Below are 21,985 nucleotides of genomic sequence, written 5' to 3'. Positions count from 1 at the left end.
CCAAGGCATGATCAAGAATAATGATCAATGATCAAAGAAAGGATCCTCCACTTGACCCTGAACTGCACCAAAAATTAAACCAAAAAACAATCCACTATAAATTGTTTGACCCAAGACCCACCTCATGGCCGAATATCACAAATCAGTTCACATTTTTAGAGATCAGGAAATCTACCTGACATGTCAGTCTTTCAGACTGATCTTGTATCTGTGTCTGACAGAAACTCCAAAAAAACACTTGAAGAGCTGTGAAACCTTTCTCTGTTCTTCCGTAACTTGTCAATGCTGTCCATTCACACCTGCTTATCTCTCCTCTTTCACCATCTCTCACTCCTTCTTCTTGTCCCTCTTATCAGAGAAACAGAATGAGGGTAGAGTTAGCCTGCAGGCAATCTTATTTAGATCAGCTATTTTGTAATTCTTTCTCTCTTTTTTTTGCCTCCAGAGATGTCCTTTTCTATTCCCTGGAGGGACACACTCAGATTCCTGCTGGCTCACTTATACAGAAAACACACTAAATATGTATGGGAATACATTCTTTTTATCAAAGAAAAGCCCAGCTTCTTGGCACTGCAAGTTAACTTGGCCGATAAATGCTATAGTATGACAGTTTATACAAACATTCTCTGCAGTGAACGCACCCCAAAAATCAGTATGCACATGGATATATTTCCTTTTGTTTTTGGAATTGTGTAATAAACTGCACACAGAGTACACTGTGCAATTTGAACACCAAAGTGGGATCTGGATCTTATTTCCACAGCAGCAGGAAACAAGCAAGTGTGAAACTCATGAGGAATTCAAACAATACAAACAGAACTCATATCAAAAGGCAGAAATGCAAAACTGCTTAACTGACTCAGGAAAAGGACAAAAATCGTCAATAACCCTCTGGGGTCCAAGGGCATTTTTTGGACAGTTCACTCGCCTGGCATAAATGTTTTATTATTGCTGTTAACAGCTATCCCTGCATCCCACAATCAGGTTTTATGTCTCTTTATATATATATATATATATATATATATATATATATATATATATATATATATATATATATATATATATATATATATATATATATGCTTTTGTTGTGTTTTATAAGTGTAATAAAGATTTACAATCAAAAATAGGCAAGGAAAAAATAAAGCGAAATTTTTTTTCCACACATTTAGTCAAAACAACTGTTTTGACATTTTACAAAGGTAATTTGAGGTTTTGTGTGAAAGACTGTACAACAAAAACTTCAAACAATAAACACAAATGCACATTTTGAACAATATATACAAAATGGTCTATGCATTTTGTATATATATATATTGTTCAAAATGTGCATTTGTGTTTATTGTTTGAAGTTTTTGTTGTACAGTCTTTCACACAAGACCTCAAATTTTGTTGTCCATTGATATGGTAAACAGTGTTTTACGCAGAGAAAGCAACAGAGGTAACACTCACATGCAAGCTAGTGGATCAATCCTGATAGTTACACACTCTTTGTTTGAGCATGTGAGATTGTCATCAGATGCTCTCCGTGTGCTCCTGCTTCCACTGATCGCTGTGCGTAATGGCGCAGGGCGCACTGAATATGCACTAATAGTATGTACTCATTGGAGCACCCAGGGGGCTATTCAAACGGGCCAACTAGTAACACATCACTCCTGAAAACAATCTTTGACTTTTCACGTGAGGTGAATCTGCCCTACGATTGGATTTTGGAAAACCATGTGATGGTGAACCAATTCCGATTGGACACTCACATTGCGCACATCATCACACAGCTTCTATGAGGAGTACAAAGATGGCCGATGGCTGGCAGAAAGTCTGCGGAGTTAACGTTTCAGTAAAACAAAAAGTAAATTTCTATCTCGTATCATTAAAAAGTTATTTATAACTTAGTAAAGCTTGGTCTTAGCCGTTGTATACGACGGCGTTGACCCCAGAGGGTTAAAGTGCAGTAAGGACGAGGCTTTGGCAAACATGCTAATGTTAACAGCAACGGTATTAAAGCCTTACTTTATGGATGTGAAAGATGGACTATTGACCGCAGTAATGTTTTCATCAACACAAGCTGCGGCCACTTTTAGGCATCTGCTGGCAAGATCACATACCTGATATACATCTGCTCGCATAAACTCTACCAGTATAGAGTCCAAAATCATAAAGAGACCGCAACCGCAAGGCCAACTACCAGCTACCCAAACGTGTTTTCTATTCTGAACTTAGCAATGGCCAAGAGGGAACTCAAGGTGGCCAGAGAAAGTGCGACAATCTGAAGTGCAATCTAAAGGTTTGTAAGATTGATCACCAAATGTGCACAATGTGTTATAATGCAGTACGCTCCAGTGTTGCGGCTTTCAAAGAGGAAGTCTGCGACGTGTTGCATCCTCATCACAACCGGCAACTCCAAGGGGAACTACAGCCCCCACAAGGCCGTCCTTTTATATGTGGCATACTGTATGTTGTCAAGAATGCTTTGCAAAGACACAGAGGCTCATGCAGACTGACTGCTATACTGGAATCATCATCATCATCATCAGCAGCAGCTGGAATAGGTGTTGGTATAACAGTACGGCAAATCTGACATGGTTTTTATTTTATTTTACATTGGGCATGGCTGGCTGTTGCTGCAAATATAAAGAATTTTCTTGAATTCTACTTTATTTTCACAACTGGTTAAGATTTTTGTTCAATAAGGGCAAGTTTAGGAGAACACATAGCTGCATCAAAACACTACCGAATTACCATAGGTCCATTATGGCGACTACCCATGTAAACAACCAGTCCAGTGAAATGTGGGCATCCTTTTGGTGTTTTTTCCAGGTTGAGGTCTTCAAAACTGAGGCATATGATTGCTAAATCATGCACAAACAAAATGCACCACATGGCCAAAATGTTGTAGCTCACATACCCCTGAAATGCAAGTGATACTCTTCATGTGACCCAAAGTCATTCCAGCAATCCCCAAGGACCTTCTAAACAAGATACCGAGAACCAAAGATGTCCAGTGGTCACCTTTTTTAGCTTCCATGTCTCACAACCACACAGCAAGACATTAAAGCACCAGTACCCTCAAGAACTGGACCTGCATTCTCCTGCAAACACTTCAATCGAGGGACCTCGTGATTACATAAGCTCTTCCCAGACACTTGTAGATCTCAAAGTATGAGGGCTGAAAGATATGAACATCACCGCCAAGACCCAGTAAATTAAATCTTTTCTTCAAGTTGAACACTTTCACCACATTCAGATACAGTTTGACCGATTCCACCAAGACACTGAAAAACTGGAGCTTCGTTCTGATCCAGGACAAACCTAGACACATCAACTCCTCACTCAAGTGCTGCATTCAGGGTATCCATCGATTCTGCTAAGATCACAGCATCATCAGTGATATCAAGCTTCAGTAACCCTTTCAACACCATCAAAGGCATCTAAGCTGGTGGTCTCCACAGCCCTCCCCAGCACCCAGTCCATGTAAGTATTTAACAGTGGAGGACCCAGAACACAACCTTGGTGAAGCTCAGCTTCTCTGGTTGTTGATCCTGTACAAGCAACTTGTTGGGGTCCCACAAATTCTCAGGATGTCTCTGAATGCAGCTTGGTTCACAACAATAAACAAACATTATTGTTTCTGTCATGACAATAAATATTATGATCATATGTTTTAATCATATTGCTTGAGGGATCATTGAAGCCTCTGGTTTTTCGATTTTAACTAGGATGCTTGTATTGTTTTTTTTCTACTTTGGCGTCCTCCCTTTGGCAAGCTAAAGCTTTCCTTTCATTGTTATTCATCGTTTTTCTAAGAAACACACACATAAAAGCCCTCAGACTAATACAGTAAACATGCTGGCTGGAAGGACAGTCCATCATTTGATTTGGACAAAGTATTATTAAGACCCATTTAACCACGGCTGGAAGAGCTACGAGCTACGGAAAGTATGCAATCTGCCACAGGCCAACGGAGTCGGGCCCGCAGACATCTGCTTCAGATCGGACCAAAATGAGCAGACGGTTTGACACAGAGAGCGTTTCAGACTACTGTTACTATGACAGCATTTCTGCCGTTTATTCTTCATGACAGCACACATTGTTTCATGTCATTACAGTCCTTCTTCGATCACACAAACCATCTGGAAGTGTTACTAAAAAACAAAAAAAGCAATGCAAACCCAGTGGTGGAAAGTAATTAAGTACATTTACGTACTTAAATACAAATTTAAAGGTCAGAACAGGAGGTTTGTCTGTTTCTCCATGTGTTTGCAGAGATGTTCTCTCTTCACACATGGAGACTCCATGTCTTCATTTTGTCTTCCTGCTCTTATGATCAGCAGAAGTTACAGAACTTCTGTATCAGTTCCTCAGCTTGGATGATGCCAGTTTGCTTTCACAATCACTTTTTAAGCCCATCCAAGGTTCCACGCTCTCTTTTTCCCCACATTGTTTGCATACACACACACACACACATATATATATATATATATATATATATATATATACACACACACACATACATACATACACAAATAAAGACACACATATATACACACACACAACACATTCTACAACACAGGTTTTCTGAAGCTCAAATAATGAGGCTCCAGATCTCACAATATTGCTGGTGCTGACTCCACCGATGTCCCAGTGAACCCATAAATGGGTAAAGATATAGAATGTGAGCAAAACACATGACCGATTCCGCCCCATCTCAGTGATACTGACCAAGCTAAAGCTAACAGGCTCATCTTGGGTTGGTGTTTTATTAAAGCATATTTTAGCTTACTGGGTGGTGCTATTACCAAATATAATCAGTTTATAGCTTCAGTAACCATGGAGTAACAGAGGAGCTAATGTCACAAGCTAACGATACTTGCTAGCACTGCTAATACAGAAATTAAATTACACAAAAATTTCACTCAACAGAAATGCTGCAGCCCATTCTTCTTTGATGGATGAACAAGCCATATTACAACAGAGATTGTCAATAAAATACTCAGAAAAGACACAATTGGTCCACAACAGCCAGCAGCCAATTCTAGCTAGGCACTGGACTCACATTACCTGTCAATCACAGATCATGCCCCTAATTATTCATAACTTTATGGTTTAAAATATCTTAAACTGGTGAGTTATTTGAAAGAAAATGCCCCTGCACAGTTGTCATGAAGGGGGAAACTACCCAGGTTGTGTTGATTTATATGCTAAAGTTGGACACTTTAACATGGACTTCTATGGAAAATGCCTCAAGCAACCATTCAAAGAACTGCAAGATTTTCCTCTTCAGCAGGTTGCCTCATTTAAAAAGGACCGGGGGTTGGGGCTTGCTCATTTAACATCTAGAGTTTTCTTGAAAATGATCTTGAACTTTGCTGTGCAAGCAGACCTCACTCTCACATGTATTTCTCCTGAAGGCTGTTAGTTCTGTCCAGATGGACTATCAACACCAAAAGCTTATTGTCATTTTCAAGTTGACTTTGATTGTGATACATGATCATGATGGTTCTCTTGTCCTGCCGTATTCGGCCATCACAATCAGTAGACTGGGTACACACCGTGCCAATTTGGGAATGGCACAAAGCCCCGACCTGCAGTTTATCTGCTACTTATTTAGCTACTATTCATCACTAAATGACAAATCCAGAAAAGTGCCCTCCTAAACTATCATAAAATATGATGTGTCCCCGCCCATGTATCTGCACACAGGAAGAAAGACCATCAGCTGAAAGCTGTGAAGTTTACAAGCATGCAGGTCGGCACAGTGAGGACTTACTGCAAACAGTAATTTGTGGTGACATCGCAAATGCGCCCCGCAGAGGTGGTGTGCATGTGTGTGTGTGTGTGTGTGTGTGTGAGAGAGAGAGTGGGAGAGATCATTAGTTCACCTTATTCAATATTTCAGTAGAAAACAGCAGTTTGGCTTCTCAGTGTGAGACCGTTTGTGTACAGAGGAAATGAGCAAACGTGTGTCAGTTGTTACATGTGTGCATTTACAGAGTGTTTGTGTCAAAATGTGCAAATCACACAGCACAAAAAGAAAAACCAAACTCACCTATTTAACATTTCCATGGTGACAATGAGCACCGGACTGCACTTCCCACATACTGCACGCTCACTGCTGCTCAACAGTGCGTCCTGTCGAACCATCTGTCATCATCATCCTGAGCTATCTGTTCTCAACATTTTACAGACATCGCCTAATTGCTCTCACATCGCCAAACTGCATTATTTGAACTAGCAAAAAGGTGGAGTGTGTATGCAGGGAAGGTGTGTGTGTGTGTGTGTGTGTGTCTGTGTGTGCATGGGGGATTGTGTGTTTGTGGGGAGGGGATGCATGCATGGGGTGTTTGCATGTGTGTGGGAGGTGGTTGTGTGTGTTGAGGCGGGGGGGTGGGTGGATACTATAATGATCATTATTATATGGTATGGGATTTTGCCAACTTCTGATTGGCCCATTCGCCACATTCTGAGCTGTACCACATGCCGAGTTGACCACTGGTGGAGCCGAGTAGACTGCGCGTGCGAAATGAGTACACCTCGTGCAGCGTAGAGCGAGCTTCTATCGATAACGACCAATTAGATAACGCGATACAACGCCTACTTTGGCTGTCAGTTTGTTGACAAGATGGCAGAAGACAAGTTTGCGTCTGTTAGCGACGCTGACTTAAAACGAATTTTACACGATAAAGATGCGACGAACACCCGCCGAAATATACAGTCAGCAGCCAACCTGTTTCGCAAGTACGTCACTGAAAAGGGACATGTGTCCAACTTTAAAACTTATGACAGACTTACGACAGCTTGACGGAGTACTCAGTCGATTTTACGCGGAAGCTAGACAGGTGAATAGCAAACTTGCCTGATGACTCTTCGTCACGGACTTAACAGGCATCTCCAGTCGATCGATGGGATGTCAGTTGGTGCAGTATGACAGTAATAATAAAGAGCTGAAACTTGAGATTGATTTTTCAGTTTTAGTTTGTTTGACAAACTCCCAATTTTCGTGTTTACCATATAATAAATCAGTTATAGACTTTTGATTTTGGTGTACCCATGATTATGTGGACCTGGTCAGGATGGGGTTCACAGAGGTACACCGAAATCAAAAAAATATAATTGTATATTATAGCAAGATATCTTACTGATCTGACAAATTGCTGCAGTGCCCAAAGGTGCACTCTGGCACTGAGTGTCCCTGACTAATGCATTAGTTGGCTTAGTTCTGTAGATAAATTAGGTGATAGTCACTGCAACATCTCTTTTGTCTTCTGCAACTGTACTTAGGAGAAAAAATATATATATCAAAAACAACCAGCTGTGTTGCAGACAATTCATCGCATGGGCTAGTCAATCAGTCTGACCTTCCTAATGAGCACTAATGCTTTAATGTTGACATTTTCTCAGCACTGATCATGTGATTGTGATGCTTTCATCCCTGCAATGTTGTCATTATATGACATTTGTTCAAGGAATAACAGAGAACGTGGTGATCCATCAACAACTCTTTTAATGTAACCAGGTTTGTCCCATTGAGATTGAGACCTGACAATTATAAAGTTTCCTTTTCACCTAACCTGCATGTCTTTAAATGTAGGAGGAAACCCACACAAAAATCACTCGATGGAAAAACCACCGACAGCTGTCTGAACGCAATCTCAAAGCCATCCTGTGAGACCAAAACGGAGGTGTTCCTTTGTCTCGCTCCATCAGCAAATCGGTCGTGACGCGCAAAGCCTCTGCTCGGCTTTCCATGACAAAATCTCTTGTTAAAAGTGAAATCTGCCGGAAAATGGTTGATGTCCAGCTCTTGTGATAACCAGAGAAAGTGCACACGACGGTCCCGGCTCCACAGAGCCATCCGTTTAGAAATGATCCGGTGGTTTGTGGCTCTCGATGGCGGCACGGAGCGCGGCGCGCCGAGTGTCCTTAAAGCCGTCCATAAAGCCATCCTTAAAGCTATAGTAACAGTCCTTATTCTCTGTGAAGCCTGTAAAATTTTCACCGAAAGCCAGATAAATTTTTCGAATGGTTTCCAGCTGCCAGTCTCTAACAGTTTCTGAAAAAATTCTGATGGAAAAAAAGCCAAAATCATTCTGCCATTTCCTGACAATGAAAATCCGCCGAGGGGGTGGACCACTCCTCACTCAAAGCCTGCTCACAGGCGAATGATGCAACCGACAGGCGTGGAAAAACTCACGTATGCGCACGAGGGTTCAAGCTTGTCTGACGCAATCACACATGATTCAAATCCATATGGGTTTTGAAAAAAATAATAAGGTCGGATACTTTTCTAATAGACCTCGTATATATATATGTGTGTGTGTGTGTGTGTGTGTGTGTGTGTGTGTGTGTGTGTGTGTGTGTGTGTGTGTGTGTGTGTGTAAAGGCATATTTCTTTCTACCTTTTTTGTTAAATTATATACTAAAAAGTTATTCACTGATGTTTTATTTGGAAACTTTGGACAAATGTTCAGTTAAGCATTTAAAAGCGATTGCTCATTGACTTTTGAAACACATTGTGTTTACTGATGTTTTTAAATCTTGCATTTTAACAATAGATTTTCTTGAAATATAGCGTCAGCTGCAGTTTAACTGAACTAAAATAAAAAACGTATCAATATCAATATAAATTAATTTAAGTGGAATTTAAATGGTTAAATCTGCCCCCCCCCCCCCCCCATTCTCCATTCAAGCTTCCCTTCAAGGCCACGCCTCCAAATCACAAACACTGTTGGCTCCAAGGACAAGATGCAGAATAAGGGAATGTTTATTGATTTATTCAGTGAAATAAACCATTAATTTCTGAATGTTTAAAAGTAGTTATGAACAAAGCCACTTCTGTAAACTGTGTGGGAAACTTTTTTGTTTTTGATTTGTGGTGCCGTGGAACTCTGAAATTTGAATATGTGATGTTTTCAAAATGGAATGCAACACCACAAAATAAACAACGGAGCACAATATGAAACAATAGCCATTTTTCCTTTTGTCAAACCATACATATTGTATGATGCAATGTTATTTCACACAATAAAGACAACAAACCTCCACCTGTATCATTATGTATATATGGTACTTCATGAGCAGGTCCTCAATTCCTCAGTTGTTCCATGTTTGACAGTTCCTGCAGGCTTTATAGCTAAAACCTCCATTCTTGTGTTCCTGTCGGCATTCCTGTGCACCTTAGAATTCACATCAGCAGCTGCCAAACAAAGGCACCTGTTTTTAAACCTCTCGCCTATCACAACTTCAGTTAAAGCAAACTCACCTCTCTTGCATACCAACACGGAGTCAATAAATCTATAACCTTCGAGAAGACTAAAACAGCAGCATACACATTCCAAAGCAAAGATAAATAAAAGGAGCTGGTGAAGACAAAAGAGAATGAACAAGTGAAAGGAGAAAGCAAAGATCGAGGTCAGATGTATAGAGGGGTGAGGAATGTTCTTGATGTTGTTCAGTGCTCACGGAGCTATGAGAGGTCCACCTCACAGTTCACTGTGACCACCACATCTCACTCACACATCCACTCCAATCAGCAACAGCGTGTGTAACTTCACAGTGAATGAACGTATGACTAATAATAAATGTATACATCATGTGAATGGATGTGACATGTGCATGATTATGAATGTTAAGATCAAAATTACTCACAAGATCTCATCGTTTTGAAATTCCAGGATTCCATGAGTGTCCTCGAAGTCCTCGCCACCTCCTCGTGCTGTTCCCTCCACTGTCTTGTATGGTAGCATGACCACGCCGCGAGCCCCCGATGTTCTCAAGACCTTCACCTCCATAGTGCCAACACTCTCGCTGACGTGGCAAACTGGATCCTCAAATGTAAAGATACCGGCATGGTCGTCATCAAAGATGGTAATGGTTGCGGTGGAGGGTATGCCAAGGCAGGCCACTGAGTCCACGTGATTTGCAGATTCGCCCTCTTCAGGTTCATCCCCCTCAGATGTCAATATCTTGACATTAGTGAGGTGAATCAGGAAGTTTTCATCCTCCTCAAAAATGTCATCATCAATGATACCAACACGAATCTCCTTTGCAGTCTCACCAGGCTTGAAAATCACCACGCCCTCTGTGAACTCATAGTCCGAGCCAGCGTTGGCAGTGCCATCCTCTGTACGGTACTCCACAGAAATGGTCTTGCCCACGTCGCCGCCACGGCGCACCACATTTACTGCCACTGTACCACAGTTCTCTAGGCACTGGTAGGAACCGGGCTCGAAAAAGATTTTGGAGATCGGGTCACTGTCACCAGCATCAGACCGAACCTCATGCATGCTGACAGCCTTCCTGGCCTGATCAGCTGCGTGTTTCTTCAAGATGTTGCCAGCACCTGTCATCAGTCGGGTGGCCTGGCATCGATAGAAAGCACGGCTCTTCTGCTGCTGGCTCAGAACCTGGTAGTTGGCAAGCTCAATCAGTTGCTCCACCTGGTATGAAAGATGTGATGGCAAGAATGCCATCGCAAATTGTGTTTATAAATGCAGTAACCCGTTAATACCCCAAATTACACACACACACACATACATACATACATATATATACATACATACATACATACATACATACATACATATATACGTATATATATAGTACAACTCACATATAATGGATTCAGGCTAACCAGCGAATTGTGTCTGTTATAATCGAAATCCACTATATGTATAAAACAAACAAAATCCGCTATATGGATAAAACAGATAATCTGTTACATGTATGTAACGATTAGTTACAGTCAGGAGGCACCAGACGATCTACGGGAATCCCCAGCACCAATTAGGCTTAGGTATTTCCTTGATTAAATGCCTGACCTTGAATAGGTGCCTACCTCATTTATTGGCTGGGTCAAAATGTTGTCTAAAAAAAAAAATAAAGGCCTGCCTTAAATAAGCACCGGGCGCTATGTGCATTAAAAAGTTTACATTTGGTCGAATCACTCTTTTTTCTAAGTGCATGTCGCACATTATTTAATGTCCAAGTTAGCAACATGACATTTATGTGTGTAAGACTACCTGCGCACATGTGCTAATAACTAGTGGCCTCTCGTGTATTTTAGTGCTAATTTTCCCTCTTGCTGAGTGAGTTAACAGGTGCATTTTCGGAAAACGTCTTACTCTGCAATTCTCGGCATTTCTTGGCGTGTGAAATACATGTTAGAATAAGCAGAAACATCTCAATAGCTGACAGACAGAGTGAAACAAATGTGATTATGTCCAATAACAAAGCTTCTGAGCTTTCATTTGAAAGTGATGGCTCGGATTTACAGAGGAGATGACACTTCACCCCAAAACTCTTACGTTTTTCATATTCTGTCAGATTTTGTAACATAATGTGAGGTGACGCTGCTGTTTGTGTCGCAAGATGGTGTTTTACTACCACCGTGAATTGTCTCTTTGATGCTGTTTTTACAGACTGTCTGAAAATGCAGATGTATTTCTTACATTGGAAAAAGAAGTTTTTTTTTTTCAGTAGATAATGGACTTTCTATCTACTGTGCCAGAATTGTGGGAGAATTTGTGGAGCTGACAGCAGAGATGCAGACAAGACAAGATCGCATGCTATCCATGTATGAGGTCTTCTAGTAGGCATGGACAGTTTCTCCGGCTGGCAATCAGGGGTGATCTGTGTGTGAGGACTTACAGTGGACCTGGACATGTTCTGTGACATTATTCTCCAACCTGAACCCTGAGCCTGGTTCTGCTGGAGGTTTCTTCCTGTTAAAAGGGAGTTTTTCCTTCCCACTGTAGCCAAGTGCTTGCTCACAGGGGGTCGTTTTGACCGTTGGGTTTTTACATAATTATTGTATGGCCTTGCCTTACAATATAAAGCGCCTTGGGGCAACTGTTTGTTGTGATTTGGCGCTATATAAAAAAATTGATTGATTGATTGATTGACCGGTGATCACATGCGATCAGTGCGTGAGGACTCTCTGATGGTGTGGACTTTATATATTTAATCTTGGTTATTATTGTACAAGAGGGTGAGTGCCCTGTTCATTTTTTTTTTCCCACTTTTGTATTTTGTTCTCGTCAGTGGAGCTGGTAGGCTGTATTTGTCAGATTTTGGATCTTGATGTGTGCGGAGCAGCATGTTGTTTGAATGTGCATGCAGACCTCTCCAATCACACAGATGCATTTTTTTTTAGATTTTTCACAGTTATATTGATGACAACAATTATAGGTGTGCACAAAGCCAAGAGTCTAGCTGAAACTATTTTTAATAGACTGCGTAATGGTCGTGCAGGTGTACTGAGTCTACTCACGGCTGCTCCTTTTACTGAAACTGCATCAAAATTACCAGTTATCACTTAAAATTGAGTCATCATAACACAACATCACACTTATTTAAACTTTGGAATTAATCTGTGACTCCGTTCTTAATGTTAGCAGCTACATTCCATTCAAGCTACATTACTGCTGTCGGAAACACACGAGTACTTTGTTTTGGCCATCTCTGTAGCTGGTTATTGTGAATGCCATATACTTTCAAACCCATCACAGAAGCATACAAAGTAATCCCGGTGTATAATTGGATGGTAGCTTATAGCTTAAATCTAAATTGTTATGATTTAGGTGTGACATGTCCTTTAAAATCTTAAAGCCTGATTTATGCAACCAGATGTACAGACTCTGCCTTGGTCAGGGCAGACAAAGGAGCAGACCCTAAATAAGCATATTTTCTGATTGTGGGAGGAAGAAGTTCAAAACCGAGCGATCGGGGGAGAAGGGTCTTAGTCAGGGAGGTGACCAAGAACACAATGGTCACTCTGTCAGAGCGCCAGGATTCCTCTGCAGAAAGCAGAACCTTCCAGAAGGACAACCATCTCTGCAGCAATCCACCAATCAGGCCTGTATGGTAGAGTGGCCAGAGGGAAGCCCGCCTGGAGTTTGCCAGAAGGCACCTGAAGGACTCTCAGACCATGAGAAACAAAATTCTCTGGTCTGACAAAGATTGAACTCTTTGGCATGAATGCCAGGCGTCATGTTTGGAGGAAACCAGGCACCATCCAAATACAGCAATGTACAGAGACATCCTGAATGAAAACCTGCTCCAGAGCGCTCGTGACCTCAGACTGGGGCCACAGTTCATCTCTCAGCAGGACAATGACCCTAAGCATACAGCCAAGATATCAAAGGAGTGGCTTCAGAACAATTCTGTGAATGTCCATGAGTGGTCCGGCCAGAGCCCAGACCTGAATCTGACTGAACATCTCTGGAGAGATCTGAAATTGGCTGTGCACCGACACTTCACATCCAACCTGATGGAGCTTGAGAGGTGCTGCAAAGAGTATTAGGCAAACCGCCCAAAGATAGGTGCACCAAGCTTGTGACACCTTATTCAAGATGACTTGAAGCTGTAATTGCTGCCAAAGGTACATCACCAAAGTATTGAGCAAAGGCTTTTAATACTTATGTACATGTGATTGATGATGAATAGACATTTAGTTGGCTGTTTCTATGTTTTAGTTTCCAGTCATTTCTTTTTGAAACAAATTAATCTTGGAGTTGATTATGACAGCTTCACTGATTATACATTCACCGTGACAATGAGAAACAGAGAGAAAGTCATCTGTTATTTATGTGAGTATACTGATGGAAAAACAATCCCGGATTTTAAAAGACGTGAGCCTGTTTTTTTCTTATGGTTACCCACCTCCTTGTCAGGGTGTTTCTGTTTCAGCTCCTTCAGGATCTTGGCCATGTCTCTTCGTGTCTCCTCCTCATCCAAATCCTTCTCATCCAGATCCAAACCCAGAGGACCATCCAGGAAGTCAACACCATGAGAATTCAGCATCTTCCCATCCATCTCGATATCCACCTAAGAACAAAACCAAAGATGACTGAGTACCGCTGGCAAATGGTTTGGTAGTATGTGGACCTGTAGACCTTAGAGTGCAGAAATTATATTATAATTTACTGTTAACATCAATTTCTACAACAACAATCAGATTTCTGACGTCTGCCAAGGGTTGACAAGGACTCAAAATAAAAGATATTTGATTCACATCATGACCTGGACTTCACCTGAATCCGGATTCCACAACACAATGCAATAATGGCATACTGAACCAAAATGGTCTGACTGATCAAGATGTTCCAATTTGATATTTAATTCACAAGCTGAAGCAAAGTAGTGTCTTTCCTGATCTTGGTTTTATACCATGATGTTGTATCCATGAAGTAGTTTTGACGTAATCCTTAAAAGTCTACAAAGTGAAATCCTGATCCAGATCACCTCCAAATAATGGAGGTGATCTGTAGTCTTCCAAGACCAAAACACCAATGTGTGATGAAAATTTGGTGAAAATCTGTTAAGTAGTTTGGACGTAATCCTCAAAATCCGACAAAGTGAAGCGTACAAAATGAAATCCTGATCCAGAATCTAGATCCAGATCACGTCCAAAATTCAGTGGAGTCTTCCATGTCTTAATAGCCATCTGTGGTTCAAATTTGGTGAGAATCCCTGAAGTAGTTTTGACGTAATCCTTAAAAGCCTGTATAAAGTGAAATCTTGTTCCAGAATCTGGATCACCTCCAAAATTTAATGGAGTCTTCGGTGGCCTAATATCTGTGGTGAGCATTTCATCAAAATCCATGAAGTAGTTTTGACGTAATCCTGCTAACAGACAGACAAATAAATAAATAAAAATGCCGTTGGGAAATTGTGAGTTCGCATCCTGAGGGGAGCGAGTGGGAGGAGTCACAACAGGAACACAACACAGAAACAGAGTGTGTACAAACTGCTACATAGATGTAGGCTGGAATCCCACTCATCAATCAATCAATCAATTTTTTTATATAGCGCCAAATCACAACAAACAGTTGCCCCAAGGCGCCTTATATTGTAAGGCAAGGCCATACAACAATTATGTAAAACCCCAACGGTCAAAACGACCCCCTGTGAGCAAGCACTTGGCTACAGTGGGAAGGAAAAACTCCCTTTTAACAGGAAGAAACCTCCAGCAGAACCAGGCTCAGGGAGGGGCAGTCTTCTGCTGGGACTGGTTGGGGCTGAGGGAGAGAACCAAGAAAAAGACATGCTGTGGAGGGGAGCAGAGATCGATCACTAATGATTAAATGCAGAGTGGTGCATACAGAGCAAAAAGAGAAAGAAACAGTGCATCATGGGAACCCCCCAGCAGTCTACGTCTATAGCAGCATAACTAAGGGATGGTTCAGGGTCACCTGATCCAGCCCTAACTATAAGCTTTAGCAAAAAGGAAAGTTTTAAGCCTAATCTTAAAAGTAGAGAGGGTGTCTGTCTCCCTGATCTGAATTGGGAGCTGGTTCCACAGGAGAGGAGCCTGAAAGCTGAAGGCTCTGCCTCCCATTCTACTCTTACAAACCCTAGGAACTACAAGTAAGCCTGCAGTCTGAGAGCGAAGCGCTCTATTGGGGTGATATGGTACTACGAGGTCCCTAAGATAAGATGGGACCTGATTATTCAAAACCTTATAAGTAAGAAGAAGAATTTTAAATTCTATTCTAGAATTAACAGGAAGCCAATGAAGAGAGGCCAATATGGGTGAGATATGCTCTCTCCTTCTAGTCCCCGTCAGTACTCTAGCTGCAGCATTTTGAATTAACTGAAGGCTTTTTAGGGAACTTTTAGGACAACCTGATAATAATGAATTACAATAGTCCAGCCTAGAGGAAATAAATGCATGAATTAGTTTTTCAGCATCACTCTGAGACAAGACCTTTCTGATTTTAGAGATATTGCGTAAATGCAAAAAAGCAGTCCTACATATTTGTTTAATATGCGCTTTGAATGACATATCCTGATCAAAAATGACTCCAAGATTTCTCACAGTATTACTAGAGGTCAGGGTAATGCCATCCAGAGTAAGGATCTGGTTAGACACCATGTTTCTAAGATTTGTGGGGCCAAGTACAATAACTTCAGTTTTATCTGAGTTTAAAAGCAGGAAATTAGAGGTCATCCATGTCTTTATGTCTGTAAGACAATCCTGCAGTTTAGCTAATTGGTGTGTGTCCTCTGGCTTCATGGATAGATAAAGCTGGGTATCATCTGCGTAACAATGAAAATTTAAGCAATACCGTCTAATAATACTGCCTAAGGGAAGCATGTATAAAGTAAATAAAATTGGTCCTAGCACAGAACCTTGTGGAACTCCATAATTAACTTTAGTCTGTGAAGAAGATTCCCCATTTACATGAACAAATTGTAATCTATTAGACAAATATGATTCAAACCACCGCAGCGCAGTGCCTTTAATACCTATGGCATGCTCTAATCTCTGTAATAAAATTTTATGGTCAACAGTATCAAAAGCAGCACTGAGGTCTAACAGAACAAGCACAGAGATGAGTCCACTGTCCGAGGCCATAAGAAGATCATTTGTAACCTTCACTAATGCTGTTTCTGTACTATGATGAATTCTAAAACCTGACTGAAACTCTTCAAATAGACCATTCCTCTGCAGATGATCAGTTAGCTGTTTTACAACTACCCTTTCAAGAATTTTTGAGAGAAAAGGAAGGTTGGAGATTGGCCTATAATTAGCTAAGATAGCTGGGTCAAGTGATGGCTTTTTAAGTAATGGTTTAATTACTGCCACCTTAAAAGCCTGTGTTACATAGCCAACTAACAAAGATAGATTGATCATATTTAAGATCGAAGCATTAAATAATGGTAGGGCTTCCTTGAGCAGCCTGGTAGGAATGGGGTCTAATAAACATGTTGATGGTTTGGATGAAGTAACTAATGAGAATAACTCAGACAGAACAATCGGAGAGAAAGAGTCTAACCAAATACCAGCATCACTGAAAGCAGCCAAAGATATCGATACGTCTTTGGGATGGTTATGAGTAATTTTTTCTCTAATAGTTAAAATTTTGTTAGCAAAGAAAGTCATGAAGTCATTACTAGTTAAAGTTAATGGAATACTCAGCTCAATAGAGCTCTGACTCTTTGTCAGCCTGGCTACAGTGCTGAAAAGAAACCTGGGGTTGTTCTTATTTTCTTCAATTAGTGATGAGTAGAAAGATGTCCTAGCTTTACGGAGGGCTTTTTTATAGAGCAACAGACTCTTTTTCCAGGCTAAGTGAAGATCTTCTAAATTAGTGAGACGCCATTTCCTCTCCAACTTACGGGTTATCTGCTTTAAGCTACGAGTTTGTGAGTTATACCACGGAGTCAGACACTTCTGATTTAAAGCTCTCTTTTTCAGAGGAGCTACAGCATCCAAAGTTGTCTTCAATGAGGATGTAAAACTATTGACGAGATACTCTATCTCCCTTACAGAGTTTAGGTAGCTACTCTGCACTGTGTTGGTATATGGCATTAGAGAACATAAAGAAGGAATCATATCCTTAAACCTAGTTACAGCGCTTTCTGAAAGACTTCTAGTGTAATGAAACTTATTCCCCACTGCTGGGTAGTCCATCAGAGTAAATGTAAATGTTATTAAGAAATGATCAGACAGAAGGGAGTTTTCAGGGAATACTGTTAAGTCTTCTATTTCCATACCATAAGTCAGAACAAGATCTAAGATATGATTAAAGTGGTGGGTGGACTCATTTACTTTTTGACCAAAGCCAATAGAGTCTAATAATAGATTAAATGCAGTGTTGAGGCTGTCATTCTCAGCATCTGTGTGGATGTTAAAATCGCCCACTATAATTATCTTATCTGAGCTAAGCACTAAGTCAGACAAAAGGTCTGAAAATTCACAGAGAAACTCACAGTAACGACCAGGTGGACGATAGATAATAACAAATAAAACTGGTTTTTGGGACTTCCAATTTGGATGGACAAGACTAAGAGACAAGCCTTCAAATGAATTAAAGCTCTGTCTGGGTTTTGGATTAATTAATAAGCTGGAATGGAAGATTGCTGCTAATCCTCCACCCCGGCCCGTGCTACGAGCATTCTGACAGTTAGTGTGACTCGGGGGTGTTGACTCATTTAAACTAACATATTCATCCTGCTGTAACCAGGTTTCTGTTAGGCAGAATAAATCAATATGTTGATCAATTATTATATCATTTACCAACAGGGACTTAGAAGAGAGAGACCTAATGTTTAATAGACCATATTTAACTGTTTTAGTCTGTGGTGCAGTTGAAGGTGCTATATTATTTTTTCTTTTTGAATTTTTATGCTTAAATAGATTTTTGCTGGTTATTGGTAGTCTGGGAGCAGGCACCGTCTCTACGGGGATGGGGTAATGAGGGGATGGCAGGGGGAGAGAAGCTGCAGAGAGGTGTGTAAGACTACAACTCTGCTTCCTGGTCCCAACCCTGGATAGTCACGGTTTGGAGGATTTAAGAAAATTGGCCAGATTTCTAGAAATGAGAGCTGCTCCATCCAAAGTGGGATGGATGCCGTCTCTCCTAACAAGACCAGGTTTTCCCCAGAAGCTTTGCCAATTATCTATGAAGCCCACCTCATTTTTTGGACACCACTCAGACAGCCAGCAATTCAAGGAGAACATGCGGCTAAACATGTCACCAATTGGGGAGGGGCCCAGAGAAAACTACAGAGTCCGACATTGTTTTTGCAAAGTTACACACCGATTTAATGTTAATTTTAGTGACCTCCGATTGGCGTAACCGGGTGTCATTACTGCCGACGTGAATTACAATCTTACCAAATTTACGCTTAGCCTTAGCCAGCAGTTTCAAATTTCCTTCAATGTCGCCTGCTCTGGCCCCCGGAAGACAATTGACTATGGTTGCTGGTGTCACTAACTTCACATTTCTCAAAACAGAGTCGCCAATAACCAGAGTTTGATCCTCGGCGGGTGTGTCGTCGAGTGGGAAAAAACGGTTAGAGATGTGAACGGGTTGGCGGTGTACACGGGGCTTCTGTTTAGGGCTACGCTTCCTCCTCACAGTCACCCAGTCAGCCTGCTTTCCCGGCTGCTCGGGATCTGCCAGGGGGGAACTAACGGCGGCTAAGCTACCTTGGTCCGCACCGACTACAGGGGCCTTGCTAGCTGTAGAATTTTCCACGGTGCGGAGCCGAGTCTCCAATTCGCCCAGCCTGGCCTCCAAAGCTACGAATAAGCTACACTTATTACAAGTACCATTACTGCTAAAGGAGGCCGAGGAATAACTAAACATTTCACACCCAGAGCAGAAAAGTGCGGGAGAGACAGGAGAAGCCGCCATGCTAAATCGGCTAAGAGCTAGTAGCTACGCTAAGCTAGCGGATTCCTAAAAACACGCAAAGTGAATAATGTGTAAATAATTTAGAGGTGATTCAGCAGAAGGAGTGCTTTAGTTAAGGCACGTAAAGATTACACTGGGAAACAAATCGTAATCTAGATAACTAGATCAATCTAACTGCGCAGATTAAACAGCTAACAGATACAGAAAAACACCGCTGTGCTCCGGAACAGGAAGTGATACAATACCGCAGTGAGAGCCAACCACCAGTAGAGGCCAATTGAGACTTCTACTTCTACTCATGTTACCTATATCTGTGTCCTTGGACAAGACTCAGTCTACATTGTCTGTAAATGGGTACAGGTCTTGGTTGGGGACGTAACCTGTGTTGGACTGGGGTCCCATCCTGGGGGAATTATCGATTCTTATCTACTTGATGCTATGGAATCTTGAGATAAGCACAGGCACCAACAGGCTTCAGGAGGCCTATAACAGACTTTGCATCAATGTTAAAATGTGACTACTACTTATCCGTAGTAGCAGAGGTGTGTCTTTTTACTTGCCGATTGTTTGCTGGTGACCTGTGCAGTAAAGTTTGGCTAATGTTTGTTCACACAACAGAGCATCCGTGTCTTTATTTTGTTACCTTGTTTAAGTACCAGGGCAAAGTACACTGACAGGTTGCTTTGGTCTTTAGGTTGCCAGGTCAACTCTTATAGCACACAGCTATCTGCTCTGAAGGATGTTCTTAAAATATCTACATTTTGGAAATCGCATATTTTTTTTTCCCAAATGCATCCATCAACATGCCATTAACGTTTTTAAATTTTATTTTTAACAAAAAAAAATGAGAAACACAGTATCACCATTAGCAGTTGGATTTGGATGAAGAGATGTAAAAGACTCCAAACTGGCTGAATACTGAATAAATACAATATTGACAATTAAATTAGATGTGTGTGTGTGTAATACACTGTGCAAGATGTGACGCAGTGCATCAGATAAAAGCACAAGCAGGAAATTAAAAAGCAACAGTCATTAAAAAGCCTGTGCACGTGTGTGTTTGTAGTAACAAACTCCAGCTTCATGGGACTCGTTTACATTGACAGAGCTTCATTTAATGAAGCCATTAACTGCATCCTGCATCTGCTCCCCCCCCCACCCCCAAGCACATTTATGGATGAGGACGTCTACATTAATTCCCAGTTATTGACTGTCCTCTGATACAAACCACCTTTGGAAAAGACTGAGTTGCCAGCATGACTATTAAACAGTGGTGTCAAAAGTACACACATTTGTTACTTAAGTAGAAGTATAGATACTGCAGTTTAAAAACACTCTGGTAAAAGTTGAAGTATCAACTTGACCTCTTTACTCGAGTAAAAGTGAAAAAGTATGTGCTCCAAAACCTACTTAAAGTATAAAAGTATAAAGTAACCTTTTAAAAAAAAAGAAAAAAAAAAAAGGTAGATGCCACGATATGAATTGAAAGCTTAATTTAAAAACTGATTTGTTCTACATGTGGCCCAAGACCCAAAACCCAAAATTACCCCCCAACACCACCTGCACGAAAATGTTTCAATTCTAGGAGCTCTGAAATGCAATCTGGGACTATTCCAGACAATAAACTGTAGTGAGTGCAGCATCCATTTAATGAAGGGAAAAAAAAAACAAAAACAACTTTCCTTATTCAGATTCATTCCAGTAGTATTCTGCTCTTACTAGGATGCAGCTGTTTTCTAGTTTGGCAGAAAGTTCTGGAGGAAATCACTGAAGAAATTAACACATTGAAAATATGGTTTGACCGAAACAAACTGTCATTAAATAAGACAGGGATGAAGTGGAGGAGTAAGAGTCACTAGGTGTTCACAGGAAACACTTATTTATTTATGTATGTATGTATTTATTTACGTATGTTCATTGTTAGTTGCTTTTATATTTTCTGTTGTGTTTCTATTCAGGTTCTTTTTGCCTCTTTCTCTAAAATTGTATATAATAATCATTAGATTATTAATATATAAACAAAAATAAATTTAAGAAATATTACATTTTCAAAACAAATGCACCCTAACGTGACGAGAGCTGCTTCATGCTAACTTTTAACATTGAAAATGCCATAGACATGCTAACGCGTTAGCGTCGCTCCCGTTTTTTAAGTTATAAAATACATCTATCAACTGTTTCAGAAGACCATAACAGGTCGGTTTAACATAGAAAAGGTAAATAATACTCACAGAAGTATGCTCTTTAAGGTTTTAGCGGGGGAAAATTAAGCGAAAGAAAGAAAGAATAAACGAAGCAATAGGTCGAAGCATTGCTTCAATCTGCGAACCACTGCTTTGATTGGTTCACAGCAAAGCCGTGCTGCAGAAAAGTTGATTACAGGCGCACATGACGTGAAATATATATATAAACATTAAACTGAAGCCAAGAGTAACGAGGCTGTTTGTTTTAAAAATGTAAGGAATAGAAAGTACAGATACTTGTGTGAAAATGTAATGAGTAGAAGTCAGAAGTAGGCAGAAAAATAAGTAAAGGAGTAAAGTATAGATACCTAAAAAGTGTACTTAAGTACAGTAACGAAGTATTTGTACTTCGTTACTTGACACCTCTGCTATTAAACTCTTTATATGAGCCATTCAAGCAGTTTTTGATTTGAAAGCAATCTAACGTCTACATCCTCATCATCATCGTGTGATTTCAGGCAGTGATGAAAAAGGATATTTAAACCCACCAGCAGGAATGATATTAAATTTATTCAAATTTGAATAAAAGTTGTTTGTTTTTCTTTTTCTTTTTCTTTTTTTACTTTGATTTGGGGTACATTTTTAACTTCTTATTGT

The 21,985-nt window shown here is 40.7% G+C and overlaps 1 protein-coding gene across 3 annotated transcripts in view; it reads right to left on the bottom strand.

Moving 5' to 3' along the window:
* Window positions 1–21,985, bottom strand: part of slc8a1b (solute carrier family 8 member 1b) — a 363,534-nt gene that overhangs the window by 311,268 nt on the left and 30,281 nt on the right. For all 3 annotated transcript variants that reach the window (XM_034185109.1, XM_034185110.1, XM_034185111.1), the window contains 2 exons: window positions 13,660–13,824; window positions 9,646–10,436 (listed from right to left, as the gene is read on the bottom strand). In XM_034185109.1, the coding sequence (XP_034041000.1) occupies window positions 9,646–10,436; window positions 13,660–13,824 (956 nt within the window). The remainder of the gene's footprint in view (window positions 1–9,645; window positions 10,437–13,659; window positions 13,825–21,985) is intronic.

The sequence above is a fragment of the Thalassophryne amazonica genome, chromosome 13 (genome assembly GCF_902500255.1).
Source record: "Thalassophryne amazonica chromosome 13, fThaAma1.1, whole genome shotgun sequence".
Taxonomy (NCBI): domain Eukaryota; kingdom Metazoa; phylum Chordata; class Actinopteri; order Batrachoidiformes; family Batrachoididae; genus Thalassophryne; species Thalassophryne amazonica.
Note: the sequence above shows the minus strand (reverse complement) of the source record. Positions and strands in the feature narration are given on the sequence as shown.